Raw genomic sequence first — 24,515 nt, 5'->3', positions numbered from 1 at the left:
AGGAATTCAAGAGATCTAAAGTTAGGAGCCATTCTGCAATATTTAAGTTCCAAGATGGAAATGGCCGGGCATCAGTTGACAAACACTTAGGGCGGCCTCTCCCTATTTTTAGTTCCGATACTTATAGAAAGACATCTGAATGCATGCACGCCCACTGCCCCACAACTGGAACCACACAGCCTGAATCTGCCCAAATAAGGGTGCTGAAGCCTGCCAGCCCCCGTTGAGGGTGGGCCCAACAGGTGTCGTGGACGGCACGGGGGTCTGAATGTCAGGGACCGGCTCTGGGCTGGCCAGATTCCAACTGAGATGGGGCAAGGCCTTCAGCTCCCTGTCTTAGACAGCGGGCTGCTGCTGCCTTCCTCTGAAGGCTGCCCTCTCATGTCCTGGGGGAGGGGACCCAGGGAGCCTTGAGGCCTCAGAGCGATTTACTCTTGCAGGGGGCTCCTTCCTGTTGGGAAGCCACTTGCAGAGAGCAGGCTGTGCTCTGCAGGACTGCGGTGGGAGGGGCTGCAGAGAGAGGGGCTGGCAGGGAGGGGTGGAGCATCTGGTCCTCTGGCAGCAGCGGGTCCAGATGGGGCCGGGGGAGGGAGCAGAGACTCTAGACTCAGAGCTCGTAAGTGCCTTTGTACACCTTAGAAAAAGGCACCGTCTTCCAGTCTCCTAGGTGTAGGCTCCAGTGTGTGGCTTGGTGACAGCTCCTGGTGCATGCCACACGGAGACTGTGCGGTTGGAAGCCACCCTGGAACCTCGGCAGGCCCGTCTGGAGGCAGCCCGCCTGCTCTGGGTTCCAGGGCTGTGCTCTGAGATCTTTGCTCCTGCCCTGTGCCCCCGTCCCAGTTCGGACAGTCTGAGGAGTGCCAGCCTTCCAGTCCGATTTGGCCAACCTTGTGCCTACCACTGCCCCAATGACCGGCCATGGGACAGCCAGCCCTGCTCGGCCGCCTTGGCCTCTCCTCTGGGTCTGAGAGCCTGTCCTCTGGATGCTGAGCCCCCTCCTCCTGTTTGCCAGCGAACCCAGAGAATTCCAGCAGAAGAAGGGCAAAGCAGCTCCCTCCTGGGTCTCTCACAGACCTGAACGCAGGAGCTGTCTGGAGGCCTCTGTGCTCACAGACGGGCCCTGCCAGGGCCATCCCTCCTCCAGCTACTTTGCAGAGCCAGGGGAAATCAGGCTGGGGGCTTGCGGGGGCTCTATGGCCCAGGAGGGCCGCCCCCAGCTCGTGACCCTCGCGGGAGGCCAGGATGGGGTCAGAGTGTCTGGTGTGCTCATGACCAATCCTTGCCCAGGGCCTCCTTAGAGCCATTACCCTCCCTGAGGAGGCGAAAGGCTGCCCCCAAGTGGCCCTGGGGCTGGCTGGCAGGAATTAGCGGCACCGGATGTGGCCTGCTGGAGTGCACAGCATGCTCCACCGCCCAGGCTCGTCTGCCTGTAGCTGTAACAGCAGCGGCCCCACGGAGGTCATTCACTCAGTCCCTGACCTGGGACCTGCAGCAGGACAGCCTGAGGCCCAGAAAGCCTGTTGGAGGCCAGGGACCGGGGGCAGCCTCAGGGCTTGGGGCAGACACAGGATGGGGCTTGGAGAATGGTGTCTAAGGGCCAGACACTGTGGGGAGGGGGAGGTAAGGAGTCAGGACTGAGCTGAGCCCCAGCTCTGGGCTCCCTGCTGGGGAGGTGCAGAAAGAGCTGAGCTCTCAGGATGGCGCCTTTGGTGTGCGAGGTTGATGAAGGATGTTGGGCAGACTGGTAAGCACTGGGGTCTGGTTCTGTGGGGAGCACAGGGCCAGGCTGCTCTGACCCTAGACATGCGTGCTTTCCCCTCTCCTTTTCGGCCCTCCTGCCAACAGTCTGATTCTGTGGCCTAGCCCCCGGGGGTGTCCCTGTGAGCACGTCTCCTCGTGTTCCTGTGTGTGTCTCTCTGTATCTCTTTCCATCCTCCTCTTTCTCCATTCAACTCTCATCTAGGGCTCTTATAAAGTTTCTATGCCACAGGCTCCACATGGAGAGGGATGGTCAGCAGGGGAGGCCCCCCCGAGGTGGAAGCCGGGAAGGATGTCAGTGTACGAAGGGGCGGGGGGGAAGCTGTCCCTCAGTGGGCCTGGCCCACTCACTGATGGCCTGCCCTGTCCCCTGCCTCCTGCTCAGTAAAGGCAGAGAGAGGCCAGACTGGTGTCAGGAAAGGACCCCGGGTGAGCACGCAGCACATACAGCTCTAAGTTTCAGGTGTCAGTCTGTAAGTCACCTCGCAGACACATCCACTCCATTTGGCGGACCTAACAGCCCAGCCCCACCAAATGCACAATACAAGGCTTTGTCCATCCCTGGATCGGTTTGCAACAAAGCCGGAGCAGCAGGAGGAATGCAGATAATTGATATAAAGAAGCAATGTTGCTCAGTGGGGGCCACACATGGGCACACGCATGAGAGAAGTCACCCAGTGTCCAAGAGGACCTGTGATTAGCCCAAGCCTGTGTACTTTGCTTAAGAATCTCCTGGCTTTATCTGTCTACCAAGTGAAGCCTCCAGAAAATCTTCCACCATGCTACGACGATGCCTTACCCACCAAACGACGATGAGGTCCCCTGCAGAGCGTCAACCCAGCGTGTCCCCGGGCGGCCCTGAGCATGGCCAGCAGACATGGCTGCGTGGAGAATGTCTTTGCTGCTTTGACAGCGAGTGAGTCCCTCAGCCGCTATTCAGCCTCCAGGAGGTCCAGACTCCCAAGGTGGACTTCTCTTGGAACAAAGCTGGGGAAGATCTGGTCCCTCCCAACAAAGTCACCTGCTCCTTTTAAGGGTTGTGGCGCTTCCTGCTTCTGCCTTTGCCTGAAAGCTTGAACTTGAGAGTCAGACTTGGGCCTCACCATCCACCCACCCCCTGCCCGAGCCCCTCCAGCCTGTAGCCTTAATGGTTTTGGCATCATTCTGCTAGTTAGCTCTCTGGGGTCCAAGTTCGCAGGGCTTTGTGGGGCTCTCAGTGTAGACAGTGGGGCTAAGCCCCTGGCCCTGCCACTTGCCACTCCTCTTGGTTCCTGGGCACATTATCAGGTCCTCCCTGCCTCCAATTCCTCCTTCATCGAGTGGTCGTGATGGCAGCGCCTGTCTCACCAAGATGTTGGAGTGAGTATTAAGTGTATTAACACAGACGCTGCACCCAACATCTGCCTCGAAGTAAGTGGTCAATTAATGTGTGCCTTCCTTTCCAAGGCCCACGGCTCTGCCTTGGCTCTCCCAGGGCCTGTCTGCTGGGCCCACGGCCCCGGCTTGTGAGCTACATTTCCTGTCTTGAGGTTTCAAGTCCTAGCCAGAAGAGTGAGACACCCCTGAAGCGTCCTCTGTCACCATCTTTCGCTCCTTCATTCATTCAGCAAACATCTATTAATGCCTCCTATGTGCCAGGTGCCAGGTCAAACGCTGGGGTTAGAACACTCCACAAGGAATGGAACAGCCAAGTGGGGAGACCGGCAAGAAGACACATTCAATGGGATAATAGCCGAGAGGCTCTTAGGGGAGCGCCTGGGCACACGGCAGCACTGTGTGCTGTTAAATAAACAGGAGAGGTCAGTTATGATGGGTGAGTCCAGCTGCTGTGGAGCACACGGGGTGAGGAGGGGGGCAGCCAAGCCAGGAGTAGGGAGTCAGCAGGAAGTCACATGGAATCAAGACTAGGGGAAGGAGGAGAGGGGAGAAGATGGGCCAGGCAGAGGGAATGGGCCAGAGGCAGCAGAGCCCCGGGCTGTGCGGGGAACTGGGAGCAGTGCGGTCTGGCTGAAATGGAGGGTCTGTGGGAGAGATGGAGGAGGCTAGAGAAGCAGGCAGCGGTCAGAGCCTGAGTCTTGGAAGTCGGGTTAAAGAGCTGGGGTACCTGACTCGACAGAACCTGGCTCCTGGTCTGGGTGCCAGTGAGGCTCTGAGTCCCACCCAGAAAGGCTCCGAGTCGCTCCGTGGCAACCAGGAGCCCACCTCTGTGCTCCTGAAGGTGGCGGCCAAGCAGGAGTGGAGCCTGCGCCAGGCTTTCTCAGATGCGTGGGAGCGGGTGGCTGGGGACAGGGCTTTGGCCCTGGACCCCTGGCCAGATGGCAGCCAGAAGTTCTGTTCTAACCACGCTCTGGGTCTTTCTCCGCAGATGCTGGAGGAGCTCAAGTGCTGGCCACGGGCAAGTCCGCTGGGGCCGAAACTGGTAGGTCACTAGGCAGCTTATTCTGTGTGTGGGATGGAGCGGGTGGGGAGGGGACACTCAAAAGACGTGGGCAGGTCGGGGCATGCAGGCATTGGCCTCCCACCACTCATCTCAGAACAAGGCAGCGCTCACCTCCAGGCCTGCCTGAGTGGCTGACACAGCTTCATCCCAGGGCGGGGTGGGGGTCCTGCGCGATGTGAGCCATCAGGGCCGCCTCTGTCCGCTCTCTGCGAGATGAGCAGTTCCAGCATGCATGGTGCCCTGTTCTGCAGGCATGAGGCCTGGAGAGCAGGGTCTGCCGTGCTCCTGCGCCTTCGCTGGTGCCTTCCCTCTGCTGCGCGGTCCAGCTCCTCTGCACCTCAGGGGCTCGCCTCGTGGGCAGGGTGCAGTTTGCATGTCACCTCCTTGGGAAGGCTCCCGCCTCCCACGCCAGCCCAGCCCACCCCTGTGACCTGGCATTAGAGTGAGCTCTACTCTTTCACCCCAATTGCGGGCTCCTCAGCACGGAGTCAGATCTCATTCATCTGCCTTCAATGCTCACCAACGTGCAGGCAGTCGACACAGACACAGTAAATGAATTAATGAAGGGCTAAATGAGGAAGGAGGGCTGCAGGAGGCCAGAGAATGAGCCATCAGCCACTTTGAAGCGATCTCCACAGCAGAAGGGACCAGGGATGGAGTTGCAGGAGGAGGGGATGGGATGTGGGCGGAGGGGCAGGGAGCGACGTGCTCCCAGGAGAGCGGAGAACTGGCTGGCTTCAGCGGGTCGGAGTGTGGAACTTTAAGGTCCACATGTGTGACTTTAGACTTCATCTCACATGTAAAGAGAACTGTGGAAGACCTTTGCAGGGTGGTGATGCAGTGAAGACCGCTGTTCAATTCCTCCCGACCCTTCAGATATCAAATACGCCCTCATCGGGACGGCTCTGGGCGTCGCCATATCGGCCGGCTTCCTGGTGCTGAAGATCTGCCTGATCAAGAAGCACTTGTGGGATAATGAATCCACAGACCAGAGGAGCACGAACCCGGACCCCAATGGTAAGGGAAGGGCGACCCTCACTCTCAGTTCTACTTCCGCTTGGGACAAGGATGTGGTCTGGGCGGCCCCCCCGGTGCAAGGCGCCGAGGGCCACTCTGTAACCCGGGATGGAGAAAGAATACAAATCTGTGGGCCGAAAAAGATGCAGTGAGCTCTGTGTGTGTGTCTGTCTGTCTTTCTCCCTCCCCCCTTCTCTCTCTGTCTCTCTCTGTCTCTTTCTCTCTCTCTCTGTTTTTCTGTCTTGACGTTCCTAAGAATCAGTTTCCTGGAGAAACGTGTGGAAGGGAGCTGAGCTAAGATCAGACAGAAGTGTCTATTCTCTTATCCAAATAATGGGATCAGCTAAGATGGATCCCAGGAGGTGTGGAGGCTGGGCCGGTGGTGGGAGGTGCTGCTGCCGGCACTGGTTGTGTGGGCCAAGCTGCATTTTTTTGGTAAATTGGGCAAGTCCTCTTTGGAGCAGCGCTGGGTGTGTCCTCATGATCCGAGCGGAGCTGGGCTTCCGCGAACCCCGGGAGTTCTCCGTGTCCTGCACGTCACGCACAGATGCCCAGCAGTCCATTTGTGAGTTTTGACAGCAAAATGCAACATGGATTGGCACCCCCTTTCTCTCAAGGCGGGACTCACAAAACTGCTCCCCGGTCATGTAAGAATGCTCAAGGGGATAATGCTGTTTTCCATGATATTTTCCAGAGGACGAGGAGGAGGGAGCCTCACTATATCTCTGGAAAACGCAGTTATTCTCTGTGATGACATGCAGAAGGGGGTCTGGGCCAGGGAGAGGAGGGGCCTCAGCGCTGGGGGCTTCCTGAAGCCAGTGTGTCCAATTACGCGAGAGGCTGGATTCATCACAGGAGTTTGCTTACCATTGATTTTGGATCCCTATGAATAAGGGGGGAGAGTAAACAGCCTCTTCATCACACAGCGGGAGAAATGCTGGATCTCCTGAGGACCAAGGGCCCAGGGTCTGCAAGTGGAGGGGGGAGGGGAGGAGGGATGGGGGTGTCTAGGAAAGACTCAGTCTGGTCTGTGGGCTGGGCTAGGGGGCTCAGGGGTGGGACCTGGAGAGAGAAGCTCCCACAGCACCAAAGGGGAGGGGGGCAGAGCACTCAGCCCAAGACCACCCCCAGTGGCCCCAACCGAGGCAGGTGGGCTCTGACCCCTGCCCGCTCGCCTGGCACTGAGCAAGCTTCACACCCGTCACTGTGCCTCCTTCCTAACACCCTGCTTTCTCTGTTTAGACACCACCGTGCGAAAGAAGAGAGGCCCAAGGTATGGTCGCAGCCAAGAAGGGACGGGTGTCATCCTCCCTCCTGTTTTATCCATCCTGCTCCTTGACCTGTTATCCCAGTCCTTTTCTCCACTCCAAAATGCTTCCTAGGGGACTAGAACGCACCCCACCACCCCCTCTCCCACAGGGTGCAGTAGCCAAAGGGGGCTTGGGTTTGCTTCTGTGCTCCCTGGGTTAGATTCTGCCTTACCCCTCTATTCAGAATAAGGCCCGCAGTCCCTGCCATGACCCACTTGGGAGGCCACACGTGGCCTGCTCCAGGTACCTGGCTTCCCTGCTGGCACCCAGCCACACTGCTCTTCTTTATAGAGCTCATGTCCTCCAAGGACAATCCTGCCTTAGGATCTTTGCACTTGCTGTTTTCTCTGATATAGACTCTTTGCCCAGGTTGCTGCAAGCTTTGCCCTTCATTTCCTTCACACTTCTGCTTCAGTGCCACCATTTCATTTTGGATGGTCTGTTTAAAAGAGAACCCCCCCCCCCACCCCCTGCCAATCATTCTCTTCCCCTTAGCTGGACTTATTTCTCTTCATAGTACTTTCCACTCACTGATCTTATATGATATCTTGATTTGTTAATTTTTCTTGATGGTTTTCCCCTTAAAATGTAGGGTCCTTGAGGGTGGGGTGTTCCTTTTCATCTCTGTAGCCCCCACACTTAGCACGGAGCCTGGGACAGAGTGGGTACTCATATATGTGTTGAATGAATGAATGAATGAATGAATGGGCATTAGGCATGGCTAGATGCTGAGGATTAAGACAAGTAAGACAAGCTCCTTTAGAGTCCCCAGGGCAGAGAGGCACATCACAGGGGCTCGTGCATGGTGCTGCGGTCGGGGGCTGCTGTGACAGGGCTAAGTGTGTGCCCCCTAGTGCCTTGTGGTGCAGAGGGGTGCAAATTCCAGCCGGGAGGCAGGGTGTCCAGGAGGGCAGGGAAGCCTGGGTCTGTGTATGGAAGGACAAGGGGGAGTTCACTGGGGGCGGAGAGAAGTGCACCCAGGCAGAGGTCACCCTGACACGTGCAGGCGCTCATGGGATAACCGTGCGAACATTCGGGGAGCACCGTCCAGTGTGGCAGGAGCCGCTGTTCATGTGAAGCTGTGGAGAGAAGAGGCTAGAGAGAGAGGGGTTTCTACTTGTGGAGGGTTGGAGGGGCTGGTATGCTGTGTGAACAGTCTGCACCCCAGCCTGAAACTTCTGGTCACCACTGAAGGACTGAAGTAGGAGAAGGATGGAATATCTTTATGTTACAGTAGCGTCGGGGGGGGGGGGGGGGGCCGAGGGGGAGGGGGGCCCTGTCGGGGAGCAAGGATCTGGGCGACACTAAGGAGGCGGCCGGCCAGGGCCTGGGGGCTGAGCGGAGGTGAAGCCACGGAGGACTCCGGAACAGTGTAGCGTTGGTGGTGGGTCGGGGGATCCTGGCTGCGTGGTGCCCTTTGAGAAGCAGGTGGTTGGACAGGGTTGGGCAGTGGGCTGTGGGGTGAGATGCTGACTACTTTTTGGACACAGTGAGTCTGATGCTTCTGGAGAGTTCCAAGTAGAGAAGATGCCCAGTCAGCTGGTAATCCAGGCAGAGGTCTGGGCTGAGTTGGGTGGTGGCTTTTGGACGGGGCCGGTGGCACGATGTCCCCCCTCCAGTTCTTCCCTGGGACCTGGGGCCCGGTAAGTGCTACATAGTGCCTATGGAAGGAATGAGTGGATTCGAGAATGAAGGAGAGGCGATGTATGGCGCCCCGTCCTCAGGGTGATGCCCTGGGGGCCAGCTGGTCTGGTTTCCGGCAATGGGTTCTGATTGATTTAGGCCCTAAAGCATAGGTCATCAACCCCATCTCTAGGCATTGCCTGTCTCTGTTTCTGACTCACTGTTGCTCTGTCCTGGCCCCTGGCTGCCCCTCCATCTCCTTTGTGGCCAGCTTACAAGAAACACCATGCTTTTTGGGGGGAGACAGGTGTGATTAGGGTGACCATTTACATTTTCTTCTAAATCAGGATTTCTGGAGAGTGGAGATGAGGCACCACTAATAATTGTGTCAGGCCAGTTGGCGTAAAGCTGGACTGTCCCAGGATAAACAGCTCTCAAGGGCCACCAAGTCCCTGAGGCCACTCGTGCAGGAAAGGAGAATTGCAAGTGAAGGCTCTGAAGGCCCCTCCCTTCCCCCACCCTAAGGGGCCGTGCCCCTGGGTCAGCGCTGTCTTCTCCCAGCCCTGGGGATTGGCACCATGCCGGGCTCCCTGAGTGTGCATCTGTGGCCCCGGCCGGGAGGGGCAGCACAATGGCTGGGCTGGGCTGGGCACTGACTCAGGCCCTCCTGAGACCCTGCAGAATTAGGGCAGACTGAGCTTCATCAGGAGTTCAAGGAGGGCTTTGGGCAGACAGGGGCGCGGGAGGCCATGCATTGGGCCTGGAAGCGTGAGAAGGCTTAGGTCTTGATGGTGGGGGTGAGGGGACCAGCAAATGAGTAGACAACCCCCAGGCCCAGAACCCACATCGCCTTTGGGGGTCCAGCGGGCTTCTGTGGTGGGGCGTGCAGGATGCGAGTGGGTTTTGGAGGGATGGGCTGTCTGCAATGGCGAAGACTCTGCCCACAGCATGGCCTCAGGGGCCCTCTGCTGGGTGGCTGAGGCACCCAGACTTGTGGCTGCAGCTCCTGCGGCCAGATCTGGCCCTGTGTCAGGACGACGGAGTGGTCAGGCGGAGATTCTAGCATAGTCATCTTCTCACCACCTCGAAGTGACGGATGCTACCCCGGCCATCCAAACCGCCCGGATGTGTGGAGGGGCGCTTTGAGTGAAGGCACTTTTCTTGGAAACTGCAGCGCCCCTGGACGTCTCCAGAGCTTGTTGCAGACTCTAGGATGTCAGGGACATCTTAGTTATAGAATTCACAAAGCCCAATTCTTAATCCCAGTGTGTGCGTGTGTGCGCATGCATGTGCACCTGCTGGGGGATGAGGGGATGTGAGAGGCTGTGACGATTCATGATGACTGACTGACACACGTATGTGTGTGTGAAGATGCTGCTGTAAATAATACAACACAAGCCAATTTAAAAGCATTGCTGAATGAACGGTCACTGTGTATGTTCATTTCAGGGGAGTTGCTCAGTTTTGTGGGTGTTTGGAAGTCCTGGATTATTTTGATACATCGAGGCTATAGGAGGCAATTTCCATAATCCAGGCGAGGTGGCTGCAATCGTCATTCAGCAATGAGCACTATGAAAGTGAAGGACAGGAAAAGGAACGTGAGGGGTGCAGGAGGAAGACAGGAGGGTGGAGGAAGGGAAGGAGGAAAAGAAGGGTGGGGTAGAGATGGGTGACTGGGAGTCAATGGCTGAATGAGAGTCCCCTGCCACAGCAGGGGTGCATTCTCACACCATGTGCGTGGAATTGCTTGTGGCACACGTCATGCCAGAGCTCCTCTACAAATAGAGGGATTTTCCAAGAGAAGGGAGTTACAATTCAAGTTTCCAAAACTAACACTAGATGGAGTCAGGCTGGGTCAGGAAGAAGTTAGATCGGAAAGAAAAAGCTGAGGATGAGCAAGCCACTCTCCTGGAGCAAAAGTCTGCATGTGCTTTCTGATATCTAGGAATGATTTCGAGAACATCTGGTTCTCCTGTTTTGCAGGTCGAACCTCCATTTTTCTGAAAGGTGAGTTGGAAGAGTCATCACTCCTACTGAAAGGAGGAAGGGCTGGTGGTCTCCCACGTTGGCTGGCGCCTCCTCTGCGTGCCCCACGCAGGACCGCAGGGGGACTGCTAGCCGTGGGCCAGAAGTCCCTGTGCCAGGATGGCCGTGAGACCAGCAATCAGCATCTCTTTGGGACAGCTGCAGGAAGTCCTCATGTGGTAGTACTTTGGCAAGATTGAAAATGAAGCTGTGGGGCATTTGTCCAAGTAGAGCTGAGAAAATTGGGTTTTAACAGCAAGATAGTTCATTTATTTTTTCATTTACCAAGACCTTCAGTTTGACAGAGGCCAATCAAATCATCAGCCAATTTAGCTCATTTGATGAAAAAAAAACCCTTTTCTTTGTGTCATCAAGCTATCAGTTTGGTGGAAGTGTCTGCTTTTCCAGGCTGCTTTGGGGTCTCAAAGCGGACAAGGCCAGAGTGTGCAGGACGGGGACAGGACCTGGGCCACCCGGCTGAAGGAGCCCTGCTCCCAGGAAAGGAGGCGCCTCCCCCCCAACCCTGGTTTATCCGAATCGTTCTATCACACCTCACCTTCCCGAGGCCAGCTTTGCCCCACCTCAAGCACTGCCCACGGGCTCTTACCTTCCTTCTTTAGAAAAGTCTTCAAATCCATAGAGAAGTTGAAAGAACAGTGCAATAGAAACATATACACCTTTCACCCAGATTCACAAATCAACATTTTATCCCATTTGCTTTCTCTCTGTATACATATATGTTTTGTGATCCACTTAAAAATTAGTGGAGACATCATATTTCATCCCTAAATACAGGACAATTTGTCTCCCACATAATCATAATACAATGACCACCCCTAAGAAGATTAATCATATTTCAATAATATTACACAGCACATATTCAAATTTCTGCTGTTGCTTCAGAGTCATCTTTTATAGCTCTATTTTTCCAAGCCTGGATCCATTGTCCTCGATTTTGTCTCTTTCTTGTCTTTTTCACAGTTGGACAACCCCTCTGCCTGTTCATCCACAGCGTTGTCAATCTTGAAATACCTAAGCCAGTTGTCTTGTATGATGTCTCATTTCTGGATTTGTCTGATTGTTTCCTCCTTAGCAGATTCAGATTAAGAATTTTGTCAACAAGACCACAGAGGTGACAGTGCCTATGTCTTATTGTGTCCTCGGGAGCCACATGGCGCCAGGCTCTCTCTCTGTTGGTGATACTGCTCTTGAACCCTTGGTTAAGAGACCAACGTCTAGGTCTCTGCCCTGTAGAGATAAAATTTCCCCTTTGCAATTAGTAAATCATCTGATGGGTGGCACTTTGAGACCACATGAGCATCCTCACTCCCAACAATTCTTCACCTAGTGACTTGACATTTATTCATGATCCATTTTTGAATCAGTGATTGCACTGGGGTTTACGAAATACTGAGTTTCTAATTCCAGCATTCCCTCTACATTTAATAGCTGACATTCTTCTAGAAAAAAGACTTTTTCCTTCCTCCCCCTTTTCTCTTTCTCTTACTTGTTGGACATTGTTCCTATGGCCTTCAGTGCATTCTAATCCATCACCATCATGGAGCTTTTTGGCGCTCAGATTGTCTCAAGTTTGTCCAGTACAAGTCACTTCTTGGTGGTTTTGGACAAAAGCCTGTTAATCATTGAGTGTTTCCTAGATTTCCGACACCACAGAGTATCCCAGGCTCACCTTTTTCTGTCCCTGTTCAGACGGGGAATCGCCCATTTTCCCTAGGATCCCTGTTTTTCTCCTCCTCCTCCTCCTCCTCCTTCCCCCTCCCCCACCCCTTCCCCTCCCCCTTCCCCTCCTTCTCTTCCTCCTCCTCCTCCTCCTCCTCCTTCTTTTTTGATGTGGAATAGTTTTTAGAAGCCAAGATCTGAGCACACTGTATGCTCATGACTATTGAGGCCTCATTGCTTCCAGGCCCTCTCAATGGACAGTCAGCAAATGTATATTTGGATCAAAAACTCAATACCATAGGTTCTTCTTAAGCTGTCTTTATTCCATATTTCTCTCTTCCTCATCCAAAGTGAAAACACTATTTCTCAACCATCTGGATATTTTACCCGTTTGCTCTATTCTGTAATACAGACAAAATACTTCCAGAATTACGACACTATACGGCTGCAAACTTGCTTAGCAACTTGAAGATTTCTTTGCAGTTTTTTTTTGTTCTTAAAATTTACGCTCTATGTGTGCAGACTATATGTTCAGATTGAATTAGTTATTTTCTCTGTGTGGTTATGCTATCAATCTGACATAGCGTTAGAAACATTTGTTTCACTGTATATGCTGTGTTAACCCTTCCTTTCTTAATCCTTTTAGTTTAATTTTATTTTTTGAGTTTATAAAACATGTATGTGGTTCAAAGCTGAAGATACATAAGCAAGGAAACTCAGAGAAGTCTTGTTCCCTCATCTGTCTGCTCCGCCCTGCTCCCCTACACTGACTTGAGCTGACTTTTTTAACAGCTCCTGCTTTATCCTTCCTGTGTTCCTTTTACAAAAATATATTTAATTAAAACATTTTTATATATATACTTTTTTTATAAAATTAAAGAAATGTTTATACATGTACATAAATATAAATTTTTAAAGAAGTCTTGTATGGGTTTATTTTTTTATTTGGATCTCTGATCCATTTGGTTTTTATTGTGGTGTGAGGTATGAGACAGAGATCCAATTTTATCTTTTTCCCAAATGACAGTCCAGTTATTTCAGCATCCTTTTTAAAAACCACCCTATTTTCCCCAGTGCTTTATTTGCCATCTTTATGATGTTCTAAATTTCCATATGTACTCGGACTATTTCTAGATTTTATATTATTCTTCGATGGTATCTGTGACCTTTGTCATGTCCTAAATTTCCATGTGAAGTCAGACTGTTTCTACACTTTCTATCATTCCCCAGCGATATCTGTGGTTAGTCATGTGCTAGTCCATATTCTTTCTTGTGGAAGCTTCATGGTACGCACTCTCATCTGGCACGGCTGGTCCCTCTGCACTCCCCATCAGGCTTCCTTTGCAGGGGCACACTCTTGCTATTCTGTTCTAGAAATTCTTGCATATTTGTTTTTCCATACAAACTTTAGAACAACTTCAGAACCTATCTCTGAAGACAGACATCTTGGTATTTTTATTGGGGCTGTGTTACGTTCATGTATTAAATTGAAGACGATTGACTTCTCTATGATGTTAAGCAGTCCTTCATGATTTTTCACATTTTTTGTTAAATTTATTCCTAAATAGTTTATGTTTTTGTTGCTTCTGTAAATGGAGTTTCCTATTATGTCTCTTACTTGGTCACTGATCGCTTAAAGATTTTTGGGGGGGAAGTTAACATTATGGCAGCTGCCTTATTGAATTTTACTGTATATTATTTTATTGTTATTATTTATTGTTTCTGTTTGTTTTCTTTTTGGCCTCCTTGAGTTGTCATCATATTGTGTCATCTGCCAAATTGTAGATTGTCTTTCCCAGTTCTTAAGCCTCTAATTATTTTCTCCTCTCTGATTGCATTGGCTAAAACCACCAATGTTAAATAATAGTGGAAGCAGTGAGCACGCTAGTCTTGTGCCTGACCTTGGTGGGGAAACCACCAGTGGTTTTCAATAAGTGAGTTGCCAACTTTGGGGCTAAAGTACATACCGTACCATGTTAAGGAAGTATCCATTCGTTCCTATTTTATTGAATTTTTAAAATATGAAATCTGTGTTGGACTTGGTCAAAAGACTTTTCAGCATTAGCGGGCATTAACTCATCCTCCGCAGATATACGCTGGGATAGGCCTAGGCAAACCAGGACATATAGGTACCCTGGTGATTACTTTAGCTCAGGTTTGCTTTTCCCTTCTCTCCTTGTTGGTCTGTGTGGTTTGGGGAGGATGTGGTGGAAGATTTGGGTTTAGGCAGCCACTGTAATCCTTGGGTCTCCAAAAGTCTCTTTCTCTTTCTCTTGATACCCAGCCCAAGTCTGCAGCCTGATTCACTTACTAGTCTAGCCAGCAGATGCTATCTCAGTCTCTGCCCAGCTTATCTTTTCCTGAAGGTTGTGTCTGGCTTTCCAGGGGCTGATAACACACCCACCTACAGAGGAATCGCCGCCCTGTCAGAGAACAGCTTTGTCCTTGGGGAATCACAGGTGCCCCTTTGCAACTCAGGGACATCAGGGGTGAGAAGCAGCTGCTCTCCTGGTCTGCCTGTCTTCTCTGGGCATCAGTGTCTCAAGTGCAAATCCTGGCGAGGTCCAGCCATTTTAGATCCTCTCCTTAAGAAGACCTGAAGGGGGCCTTTTAACTCAAGACTTGTTAGAGATAACAGGACGGATGCACTTTCTGTTGAGCTCCTGGACTCGCAGACCAGCCAACTCAAACTCTATGTTCTGCTGGACCCACCATCCTTTAAAGGAGAAGCACAAACATCTGACAGCATTTGAGGCCCTCTCTTGGAATCCCTTCCTCCACTTCTCTCTCTCTCAGCATCCTTGCTTGTTTCCAGCTTGCTTGTCTTCCATTGTTGGCTCTGCTGCCATCAAGCTCTATACCCCTGACCTTGACCCATGCCCTTGGTCCTCCACACATGGCATAGGTAGGTACATGCTTCCCCTTTTATGGTTGTTAACTTGGCTTATCCCATTGATGCTTCACTCTGTCCTGTCTTTCTGCTGCCCCTTCTCCCTAGTGGAGATGTTAGTTAGAGATCAAGATATTAGGACTGAACATGCACAATGGAATGACATAAACAAGTACGGAATGCAAGCATAAATATGTCGTTCTGTTATAACCACAGATAATGTTGATATGAAACTACGGTGAAGTGTTGGTGGAGGTGTTGGTGAGGCCCTTAGCTGAGAATGGCCACAGCAGCATCTCTGTCCTACCTTCAGCTCAAGCTCTACTGTACCGGGGTCTGGTTCAGTGATCTCGTCCTTCCTGCTGTGTTCCTAGTCTTTAATATATGTCTATACTGCCCCTCCCTCCCATCAAGACTGATACGCTAAGTGACCCTCCATAACAGTGTGTAGTTCAGACTCGAGGATGTCAGTTTCCAGTTCCATTCCCATAGCTCTGTCATTCCTCGTAGCATCTGCCCAGATCTGTGCAAACTTCTCCAGTACAGAAGGTGGCACTTTCCCCTAGATGAGCCTATTAACTTTGGGGAATGACTTCTTTCCTTTTTGTCACCACAGTGGACAGGGTTTTGTGCCCTCGGTTTGGCAGGCAGAAAACAACCTCAAGGTTGACTTCTATCTGAAAAACTCTTCCCTTTACTTAGAAGCCACTGGTCTTCAGGTGCCTCTCTGTGTTTCATGAGGAAATGCCCCGCCTTGCTAAGATTTGCCGATGAACTCTTTCATACCTGTTTAATTGTGTGTGTCCTGCAAGCATATGACGTGATTAGTTAGATCGTAGTCATTCTGTCAATAAGTCTTCCAGATGGTTCTCTTCCTTTCCAGAGATGCACAAGTGATTGAGCTGTAAGTGAGCGGCTTCTTCAGGAGGGGTTGGCAGTCTGGACAACTGTCCACATTTGCAGCCTTGGGGACATCTTGAATTTGAGTGTCCAAAGCTGGTGATAGACCTTCATATGGAACTCAGTGTCCAGGGCAAGTAACAGAATGAACAGAAGCTACGGTACCTCTGTCCTGAAGGAAACTATTGCTTCTCTCTTCAAGAAGCTGAGTGTATAGAGGAAGGCATGAGGACTTGATCCAGCAGTAAGAAAGGATGGAAGCCAGTAAATCCTCACTGCCTATCCCGGTCCCCCATGTTGGAGCTGTTCATGCTTCTGCGATGGCATTGTGTCCATGTCAATGGAACCTACACACAGCCAATGGCTCATGGAATGAGAACCAACTCAAGACATAGCCTCTTTAGCACCACCATCTTAGCAATGGTAAGCAGCATTTTCTAGAGCTGTTGGCCTCGCTTTCTTAGCTGCCAGAAGAATCCCCCTGTGAACATTCAGGGCCCTGAAACATGGACGCCGTGAGACAGTCTCCATTCCTATAAAAGAAAGACTGACTTTCCAAAGGAAGGAATAGCAGGCTGGGCTGGAGTGAGAGGAAAGGTCTGACAGCCATGGAATGAGCCTACAGCTCTTCGATTGATGGAGTCCACAAAGGATTAAATGAGACAGCAGACGCCATGCCTTGTAGAGAGCTATACAAATGTAAGTGACTCTTGTTATGATTAAAGAATGATTTTGTGGTTATTATTACAACGTGCATGCCTTATCATGGAGGACACTACTGGCGGAAGCTTAGGAAACCCACGTCTTTTTATTATTGCCATAAACCTAAGGTTCTGTGGCATCAGGCCCATTAACATCTCTCTCTCCTGTAATATTAACCCTGGATTTCTGGCGCTGCATCACAGACTGCTCTGTGCATTTCCATTCAACGGAAATCTGGGTGGTTGTATGGACTGCTTCTCCTCAGATTAGGTTATTCTGCTTGTGTGTGATGAAAGATGAGCTATATTTCAAAATAAAGTGCTGTGTTATAATAATTTGCCTGGATTCCCAGGACGTCTTTTATCTGACTTGATAACAACGTAGTTCATTAGCAGCCTTTGCTAACTGATAACCTAAAGCAGTAACACAATACTCATAAGCGATTTTCTGTGTGTAAGATAGAATAAACCATCTTGTAAGGTATCTGTTAATTGATTTGCTTCTTTTAGCAGCATTTTAATTAAGACATCTGGGTTGTGAATGGCAGAGACACTTGTGAACTGAAGGTGAATACTTCCGGAATCTCAGTCATCATTTTATTTCCTATAGACTCAACGGAACCATGGGTCCTCTCCCCCATCCCATGTCACGACACTTTCTCCCAGCTCCGCTCCTGGGCTCTGGTTTCGTGTGAGCCGCACACAAGGTCTCCTATGTGAAGAACCCAGAGAAATACTCTGAAGCCTTGTGCTCTCTGTGGGTTATAAAGACTGACATGCCCTGTGAGGCGGAACGGGCTGGGGGGGCGCTATGCTACAGATCTCCTTGGCTTACAGCCCAAATCCAAGCCCAGTGACTTCCGTCTGTGGAAGTCCTACTGGAAGCTCTCTGACGCCCCTTTTGACAGCCTGTCCCCTGGGAGTAGCTCCTGAGGATGGAGGTTCCAAGGGGCAGGCTCTCTAAGACGTGTTTACAGGCAATGACAAGAAGTCATTGTGACTGTGGGTGCAATGTCTTGGGTGAAGGCCATTCCGACTGGCTTGCCCTGTGGTTTGGAGTATGTTAGCAGAGGCCAGGGCCTGGGACAAACCCTGCCCTCCCAGCCCAGTAGGCCCTGGGGTTATCGGAATACATGCAGATCCCAGACAGCCCATCTTGGCAGGCAGACAGGCTGCAGACAGCAGCAGCCAGCCAGGGTCTGACAGTGTAGCTGGGGCTTACTGCCTCCAGGATTCAGTACCTGGAGAAGGAGAAGGTAAGATGGGGACAGGGCTATCTCGCAAGATCAAGAAATTAAAAAGTACATATCAATCTCTATATGTACAAATTAAAAATATATTCACATTGAATCTATAAATTACAATCAATACATACAATTAAATAAATATACTTGTGTGTACTCTTCTATGTGTGTTAAAAGTATACATATCATAGAATTCTGATAGATTCTACATATTCTATCACAGACTATATGGGGATTTGAGCAAGTAAATAAATGACACCCCTTTCATCACCCAAGTTTGGCAATAGCTGAGAGGCAGACAATAAGTTAAGCAGTTGGAGACTAAAATATCAGAGTTATTGTGATTTTCAAATGAGTCACGACATGTCAGTAGCCCTTTGCAGCCCCTAGCGTCCTGCTCGGCATCCTGGCGCCAGTCCAAGCCAGAGGCAAGCTTGGGTTGGAGGGCTGGCAGCCAGGGTGCAGAGGATGCATGGGTTCGGGGCGGGGTTTAGAGGTGGAGATGCTAGGATTTGCTGACAGATGGCTTTGGGGATGAGGGAAGGGGCCACTCAGCATCATTGCCCCTGGGGTTTGGTGCCGTTGACTGGGGTGCGGAAGACCCGGGAGCACCAGCCTGGGGAAGGGTCTGCAGCCGGCCTTGCTCTCTCGATTGACTGCTAGGGAGGCAAAGGATGGGCTGCATTTGGAGAGAGAGTGAACCCCACGTTTCTGCGGGTGTTCAAGCTGGAACTGGGGTGAAAAACACACATGTCAGAGGTTGCTCCAGAATGCGGTCCGGGATCCTCGAGAGAAAGCAGGGAGAGTCAGCCTGGAGGATTTGTAAGGCTCCTTTCCCGGAAGATGGAACGCGCAGAGACTTGCTTAGACAGAGGGAGGCGAGCGGAGGAGAGCCTGAGACTCAAGCAGAGCAAGTGGGGCTGTGACATGTGTCTAAAAAGGGCAGGTCCAGGCTGTGCTCAGGGCCCATCCCGCTGACTATTCTTTCCCTTCCGAGTCATTTGTCATCATCTCAGACTTGTCAGATGAATTAATCATCTTTCAAAGAATGTGATTTTTCACATGTACGTTATCATCAGATGACAAATGAGTGGCACGTCTCCCAGGCTGTGTATGCAGAGGACAGGGAAGTCGCTCAGGCCTCAAACATCCCAGCTCACTTATCAGCACATTTTGGGTCCAAGTGTTCAAAGTCCTGGAATTTCAACTGACTTGCAATTTTCTCTTCATTTGCAATGCCCTCTCTGTGCAGAATAGGGCGGTGATGGAGTATGTTGGCTCTACAGCCGAACACTGCTTTCTGAGCTGGACAAGTTACTCAACCTTGCTGTGCCTCAGTTTCCTCATTTGTAAAATGGGCTCATAATTGTCCATACCCTGGAGGATCTATGTCAGCCTTAAGTGACGTAACGCACGTCAAGCTCTTCAAACACTGGCTGTAGCCAGCACTCAGCAAACTGATCTGGTACTTTTCTTCAGTTTTGGCCAACTTTTACCCCATACCCAAATTCAGAGAAGGTGAGATTCAGGAAGTTTTCGTTCCTGTAATTAATTTCTCTGTTACTTTTTAAATAAAGCTTTTATTTCAGAAGTTTTAGATTTTCCTAAAAGTTGTGAGAGGCGTTCAGAGAGTTCCCATATGCCCCACACTAATGTAACATCTGACATTGTGTCGTTCATTTGTCACAATTAATGAGCCAATATGCTCACATTATTATCAACTGAAGTCCACACTTTATCTGGATTTCCCTAGTTTTTACCCAATGTCCCTTTCCTGTCCTAGGACCAGGACACCACATGGCATCTAGCTGTTGGGTCTCCCTAGGTTGCTCTGGCTGTGATGGCTTCTCAGACTTTCCTTGTTTTTCATGACCTTGATAGCTTTAAGGAGCACCAGTCAGGCATTTTGCAGACTGTCCCTCAACTGGGATTTGTCTGATGTTTTTCTCATGAAGATAAATTTCTCTTAAGCTAAGTTTAACAGAAAATTGATTATAACCACATGATAAGCCAAGTGGTCAATGACCTTTACCATTGTCCATCTAGAGAAAATGAGCCAGATAGTTGACAAATGTCACTTAAGTTTGAACAGGGAAGGCTCAGTCAAAAGGAGGTGTTCTTTTTTAAATAAACCAAAGCAGGTGTTTCTAATTAATGAGAGACCCCCCCCCCCCCCCACCTCAGGTAAGCATCGTGCAGCCACTGTGTGTGTTAGATCAGCAGCCCAGACCAAGAGAGCTCTCGGGCCCCTGTTCAGGGCAAGTGTAGATTTGACACCGCCGTCCTCCCCTACCCAATGTCAGATGAGTCCGCCTCTGTCGCTGGACATGCACAAGTGCTTGGCAGAGTGGCCTGAGCTCTCCAGGTGGCTCAGAGCTGTGCATTATTTTTCTTAGCAGAAAATGACCCATAAGGAAGCCTTACAATGTGGTCCTGATTTTTCATCCTTTCCTGAGTTTAAATCAGGAGGCGGTTCTTACATGCGGGCAGCAAACTGTAAGTCAAGCACAACTGCTGATGGGCCAAAAAGGCATGAAAACCGTGTCCGAGAATTACCCCAAATGTGTTCTGATGGGGCATTTGCAGACAGCAGCAGGGGCTCTGTCAGCAGGGAGAGACGTTTGTGGTCTCTGCCCACATCGTCCAGAAGGTCTACCTGCCACTGTCGTAGGTGATGCTCCTCTCACCTCCATCAGGTTGGGCTGATGCCTCCTCCTCCCCATCAGGCCTTGATCTGGGTTCATTCAGGTTGGGCATCAGTGGGACTGCCATCCATCAGGAAATGGCTGGTCTCAGAGGGAAAATGAGACTCAACAGAACAGGAGAAAACTCTCTTGGGCACTTGCCACCTTCCTCCAGACCCTGTGGACACTTCGATCGTTGGAACTGCGTGTGCACCTTCAAGCCCAGCGTCCTTAGGCACGGGTGCACTGGCCATCACAGCCGACGTGCTCCTTCACTGATGGAATCCTTCAGCCGTGTGGTTCAGCGTATGGGCTCTAACCCGGATGGCCGACCTCAAATGCCGCCTGCCTGCCGCTCACTCTCTGTGTGCGAATCTGACAAGTCCCATAACTTTGTCTTAGTTTCCTTTTCCAGAAACTGGGGATGATGACCACAGAGGGTTGCTACAATTTTCCAATGAGTTACTGCGTGTAACACACTTTGAACAGTGTCCAAAACTTGTAAATTTTCTCTAAATGTTATCTGTTATAAGATGTGGCTCTAGACTCTGTGGGAAAAACACAAGGAGACAGAGATGTGGTCCTTAAGTAGAGGAAATTGCAGACAAGCAGGGGAGGCAAGTACTATCAGGGATGTGAACAGAGTGCTGTTGGAGCCCTGAAGAAAGGCAAATCACAGCTGTTAGTAGAGAGTGATGGCTCAGCCTGGACGAGTTCGAGAAGAGGGCAGGGCACTCTGGAACCTGATAGGCCAATACCCAGGAGAATAAAAGAACACGGTGAAGCTAAGGAATGGCAAGAGAATCTCTGTGCCCGGGGCTCAGGCTGCATGAGGGAGCACGAGGAGGAGGGTCGAGAATTCTGTGATGCAAGCAAGGTGTTAACAGGTTCAGCCACTTGGTTGAACCCATAAGATGAGTACCGTGTAGCCTAGGTGTGTAGCAGGCTGTACCACGTAGGTTTGTGTAAGTGCACTCTGTGATGTTTACACAATGATGATATTGCCTAATGATGCATTTCTCAGAACATGTCCCCGTTGAAGTGACTGTATATGAAAAAGAAGTTTAGAGACACAGAGGAAAGATCCAGAAGTTCTAATACTCATTTAATAAGTGTCCTAGAAGGAGAGAGCAGACAGAACAAATAAGACATATCAAGAGTGAGAACGGGGCCAGCCCAGTGGCACAGCGGTTAGGTTTGCACATTCCACTCTCAGAGGCCCGGGGTTCACCGGTTCAGATCCTGGGCACGGACATGGCACTGCTTGGCATGCCATGCTGTGGTAGGTGTCTCACATATAAAGTAGAGGAAGATGGGCACGGATGTTAGCTCAGGGCCAGCCTTCCTCAGCAAAAAGAGGAGGATTTGCAGCAGTCAGCTCAGGGCTAATCTTCCTCAAAAAAAAAAAAAGGAGAAAGAGAAGGAGAAGAAGAAGGAGGAGGAACAAATAAGAAAGCATCATAAACAGATAAATTAGTGTGGCAAAAATAAGTATAAATACATAAAAAATAAATGTGAATTGGTTAAATTCATTTAATTCACCCATTTAAAACAAGTATTTATTTTGATTTAAAAAAATTCAGCTACATGCTATTTATAAGGGATACAGCGAAAATAAAACTTAAAGTAAGATGGAAAATCAAGGGATGAAAAAATTATGCCAGGCAAATGCCAACAAAAAAATATGACAGATGTAGAAAGAGTAATATCAGGAAAAAAAAATGAATTCAAGTAAAAAGCTTGACGAGAGCCAGAGAAGGATATTTGATATTGATAATAGCATCATGAAGCTTTATACACCTGACAACATAGCTGTGAAATCAAGTGAAGCTTGATATACTCACAAGAGAATTATTAGAAGGTTTTAAAGCAGCCCTCCAAACATCCACATAGTAAGTTTGGAATGTCTATCAGGCCACAAAGAAACAAAAATGATCTCAACAAATTGCAAAGGATTGAAATGATGCACTCGACCTTTACTGACCCAGTGAAATAAAAATCTGAAAAATTTAAAAATGTTAGTACTAAACTATTTCTTAGTTTGGACATCTTCAAATACTTAAAAAAAAAAAACTCGAGGTTTTCTGAAGCTGGATGTGACAGAGTAATGTATCCTTTTCATCCTTCTCCCAGTAACAGTTATAAATTCAGTACAAAATACAATATAACAACTGTTTAAAGGCGCTGAAGAGCCACCTAAAGCAGGCAAAGGCCAGAGGGAAATTGATCCTCGAAAGAAGAGAAGTGGGTGAGCTCCGTGTTTATCTGGCTCTGTGCCCGGGGACACATCCAGTTTACACCACACACAGGGCAGCAGAGTTTAAGTGGAAAGTGGCGTCTTACCGGGCCGAGAAAACCAAGGTTGGGATTTGAAGGTGTCATGGTGGCTAGAAATGTAGGGGGGCAATTCCAGACAGGAAGTAGCCGTGGATGGGGAGACCCAAAGGCTGCTTAGAAATTTCCCTTAAATGCTTGGCTGACTTCTAAAGTAGGCGTGCACAGCGTGAAACTGCCAAGGGGCTCAATGGAAAACAACAGCTGGAAGGCAAAGGAGAGCTGAGCAGAGACCTCAGCAGCTGCCCTGCAACTGAGAGACGCTTTGTGGGTCATATCCTGCTAGATTAGAGACATGGGGTGTGACGGTTAATTTTATGTGTTAAGGTGGCTGGGCCACAGGGTCTGGATATGTGGGCAAACGTTATTCTGGATGTTTCTGGGAGGGCGTTTTTGGATGTGATTAACACTGAAGTCAGTGGACTTTGAATGAAGCCGATGTGGGTGGGCCTCGTCCAAGCAGTTGAAGGCCCGAATAGAACGAAAGACACGTCTCCTCTAAACAAGAGGGGATTTTGTCGGCACACAGCCTTGGGACTTCAGCTGTGACATTGGATCCTCCCTGGTCTCCAGCCTGCTGGCCTGCTCTGCTCATCTGGACTTGCCAAGCTCCATTCTGTACAGTAAATCTGTTTCTCTATAAATACACCTCCTATTGGTTCTGTTCTCTGGAGAAGCTTGACTAATATACTTGGTAAACACGCCCAGCTTCCCAGAGAAAACAGAACTAGGGGTTTCGCCCTAGGACTAGAGGCCAAACTGAAACAGGCCCTCTCCGTAAGCCCTAGGACCAGGATTCTGTAGAGTCAAGGCGACTGGCTAGCAATTTAACTTCACAGACTAATGATTTGTGCCCAGGTCTTAATTTATAAAGGTGACTAAGTGATGACGCAGAGAGATCGGTGCCATTTAAAATGAATTTATTATTTACATTTCTCAAGAGAAGGGGGAATGTAAACCCCGCACTGCACAGAGCCACAGCGAGGAGCATCAGTTCGATCCGGAAACAGGAGAGAGTCGAAAGCACAGCCCAGAGCCTTATAGAGTTTCCCACAGGAGCGGCAGGGCAGCACAGGGCAAACAGCTTGGGATTGGCTGGTTTAAATAACGTTGGCGGCTCCAGACCATAGGGGTGGTCTCCAGTTGCCTCCTATCTGGGTCCGGGTGACTTAGTGTTAGGGAAACCTTGGCTTGGTGTGAGAGTTTGATCAAGGAAGCGCTGGGGCTATGGGATCAGGATAGGTTGGAGGGTTTATAATGTGATTTTCGCTTGCCCACAAAAGCTGGATGATGGGGAGGCATAAACAACTTTGGCTGTTTGGCCCTGTGAATAATGGATGCTAAATAGACAAATACAGAACCTAAGGAAACACAGTTAGAACAACTAAAAATCAATGCTCTTCAACCGAAGATAACGGAATCCAGAGTCTCCACAATGTGGCATCCACAGTGTCCATTATTCAGTGGGACAACACCCGTACCCAAGAAGCAGGAATATGTGACTCTTAGGACTAAAGAGACAATAGAAGTGGACCCAAGATACCCTCTTATCTATAGTTTTCCCCCACGGGAATACCAGCTTCTTCTTTTTTTTTTTTTAAGAAAAAAGATTGGTACCTGAGCTACCATCTGTTGCCAATGCTTTTTCTTTTTTTTCTTCCTCTTCTCCCCAAAGACCCGCAGTACATAGTTGTATATTTTAGTTGTGGGTCCTTCTAGTTGTGGCATGTGGGATGCTGCCTCAGCATGGCCTGATGAGCAGTGCTATGTCCGCGCCCAGGATTCGAACCAGTGAAACCCTGGGCTGCTGAAGTGGAGCACATGAACTTAACCACTCGGCCACGGGGCCGGCCCCAAGTGCCAGCTTCTTGAGGAAAAGGATTTTGTCTGTCTCGTCCACTGCTGTATC

The 24,515-nt window shown here is 50.1% G+C and overlaps 1 protein-coding gene across 4 annotated transcripts in view; it reads left to right on the top strand.

Annotated features, from left to right (window-relative positions):
- The window catches only part of TMEM273 (transmembrane protein 273), a 75,737-nt gene extending 58,693 nt beyond the window's left edge, over nucleotides 1-17,044 (top strand). Inside the window, exons 3-7 of one of the 4 annotated variants that reach the window (XM_046655341.1) lie at nucleotides 4,124-4,177; nucleotides 5,075-5,215; nucleotides 6,458-6,488; nucleotides 10,132-10,155; nucleotides 15,627-17,044. In XM_046655341.1, the coding sequence (XP_046511297.1) occupies nucleotides 4,124-4,177; nucleotides 5,075-5,215; nucleotides 6,458-6,488; nucleotides 10,132-10,155; nucleotides 15,627-15,651 (275 nt within the window). In that variant the 3' untranslated portion in view covers nucleotides 15,652-17,044. The remainder of the gene's footprint in view (nucleotides 1-4,123; nucleotides 4,178-5,074; nucleotides 5,216-6,457; nucleotides 6,489-10,131; nucleotides 10,156-15,626) is intronic. The other 3 variants (XM_046655343.1, XM_046655342.1, XM_046655344.1) reach the window with 3 other exon arrangements.
- Nucleotides 17,045-24,515: the final 7,471 nt, after the last annotated feature.

Source organism: Equus quagga, chromosome 2 (genome assembly GCF_021613505.1).
Source record: "Equus quagga isolate Etosha38 chromosome 2, UCLA_HA_Equagga_1.0, whole genome shotgun sequence".
NCBI lineage: Eukaryota > Metazoa > Chordata > Mammalia > Perissodactyla > Equidae > Equus > Equus quagga.
Note: the sequence above shows the minus strand (reverse complement) of the source record. Positions and strands in the feature narration are given on the sequence as shown.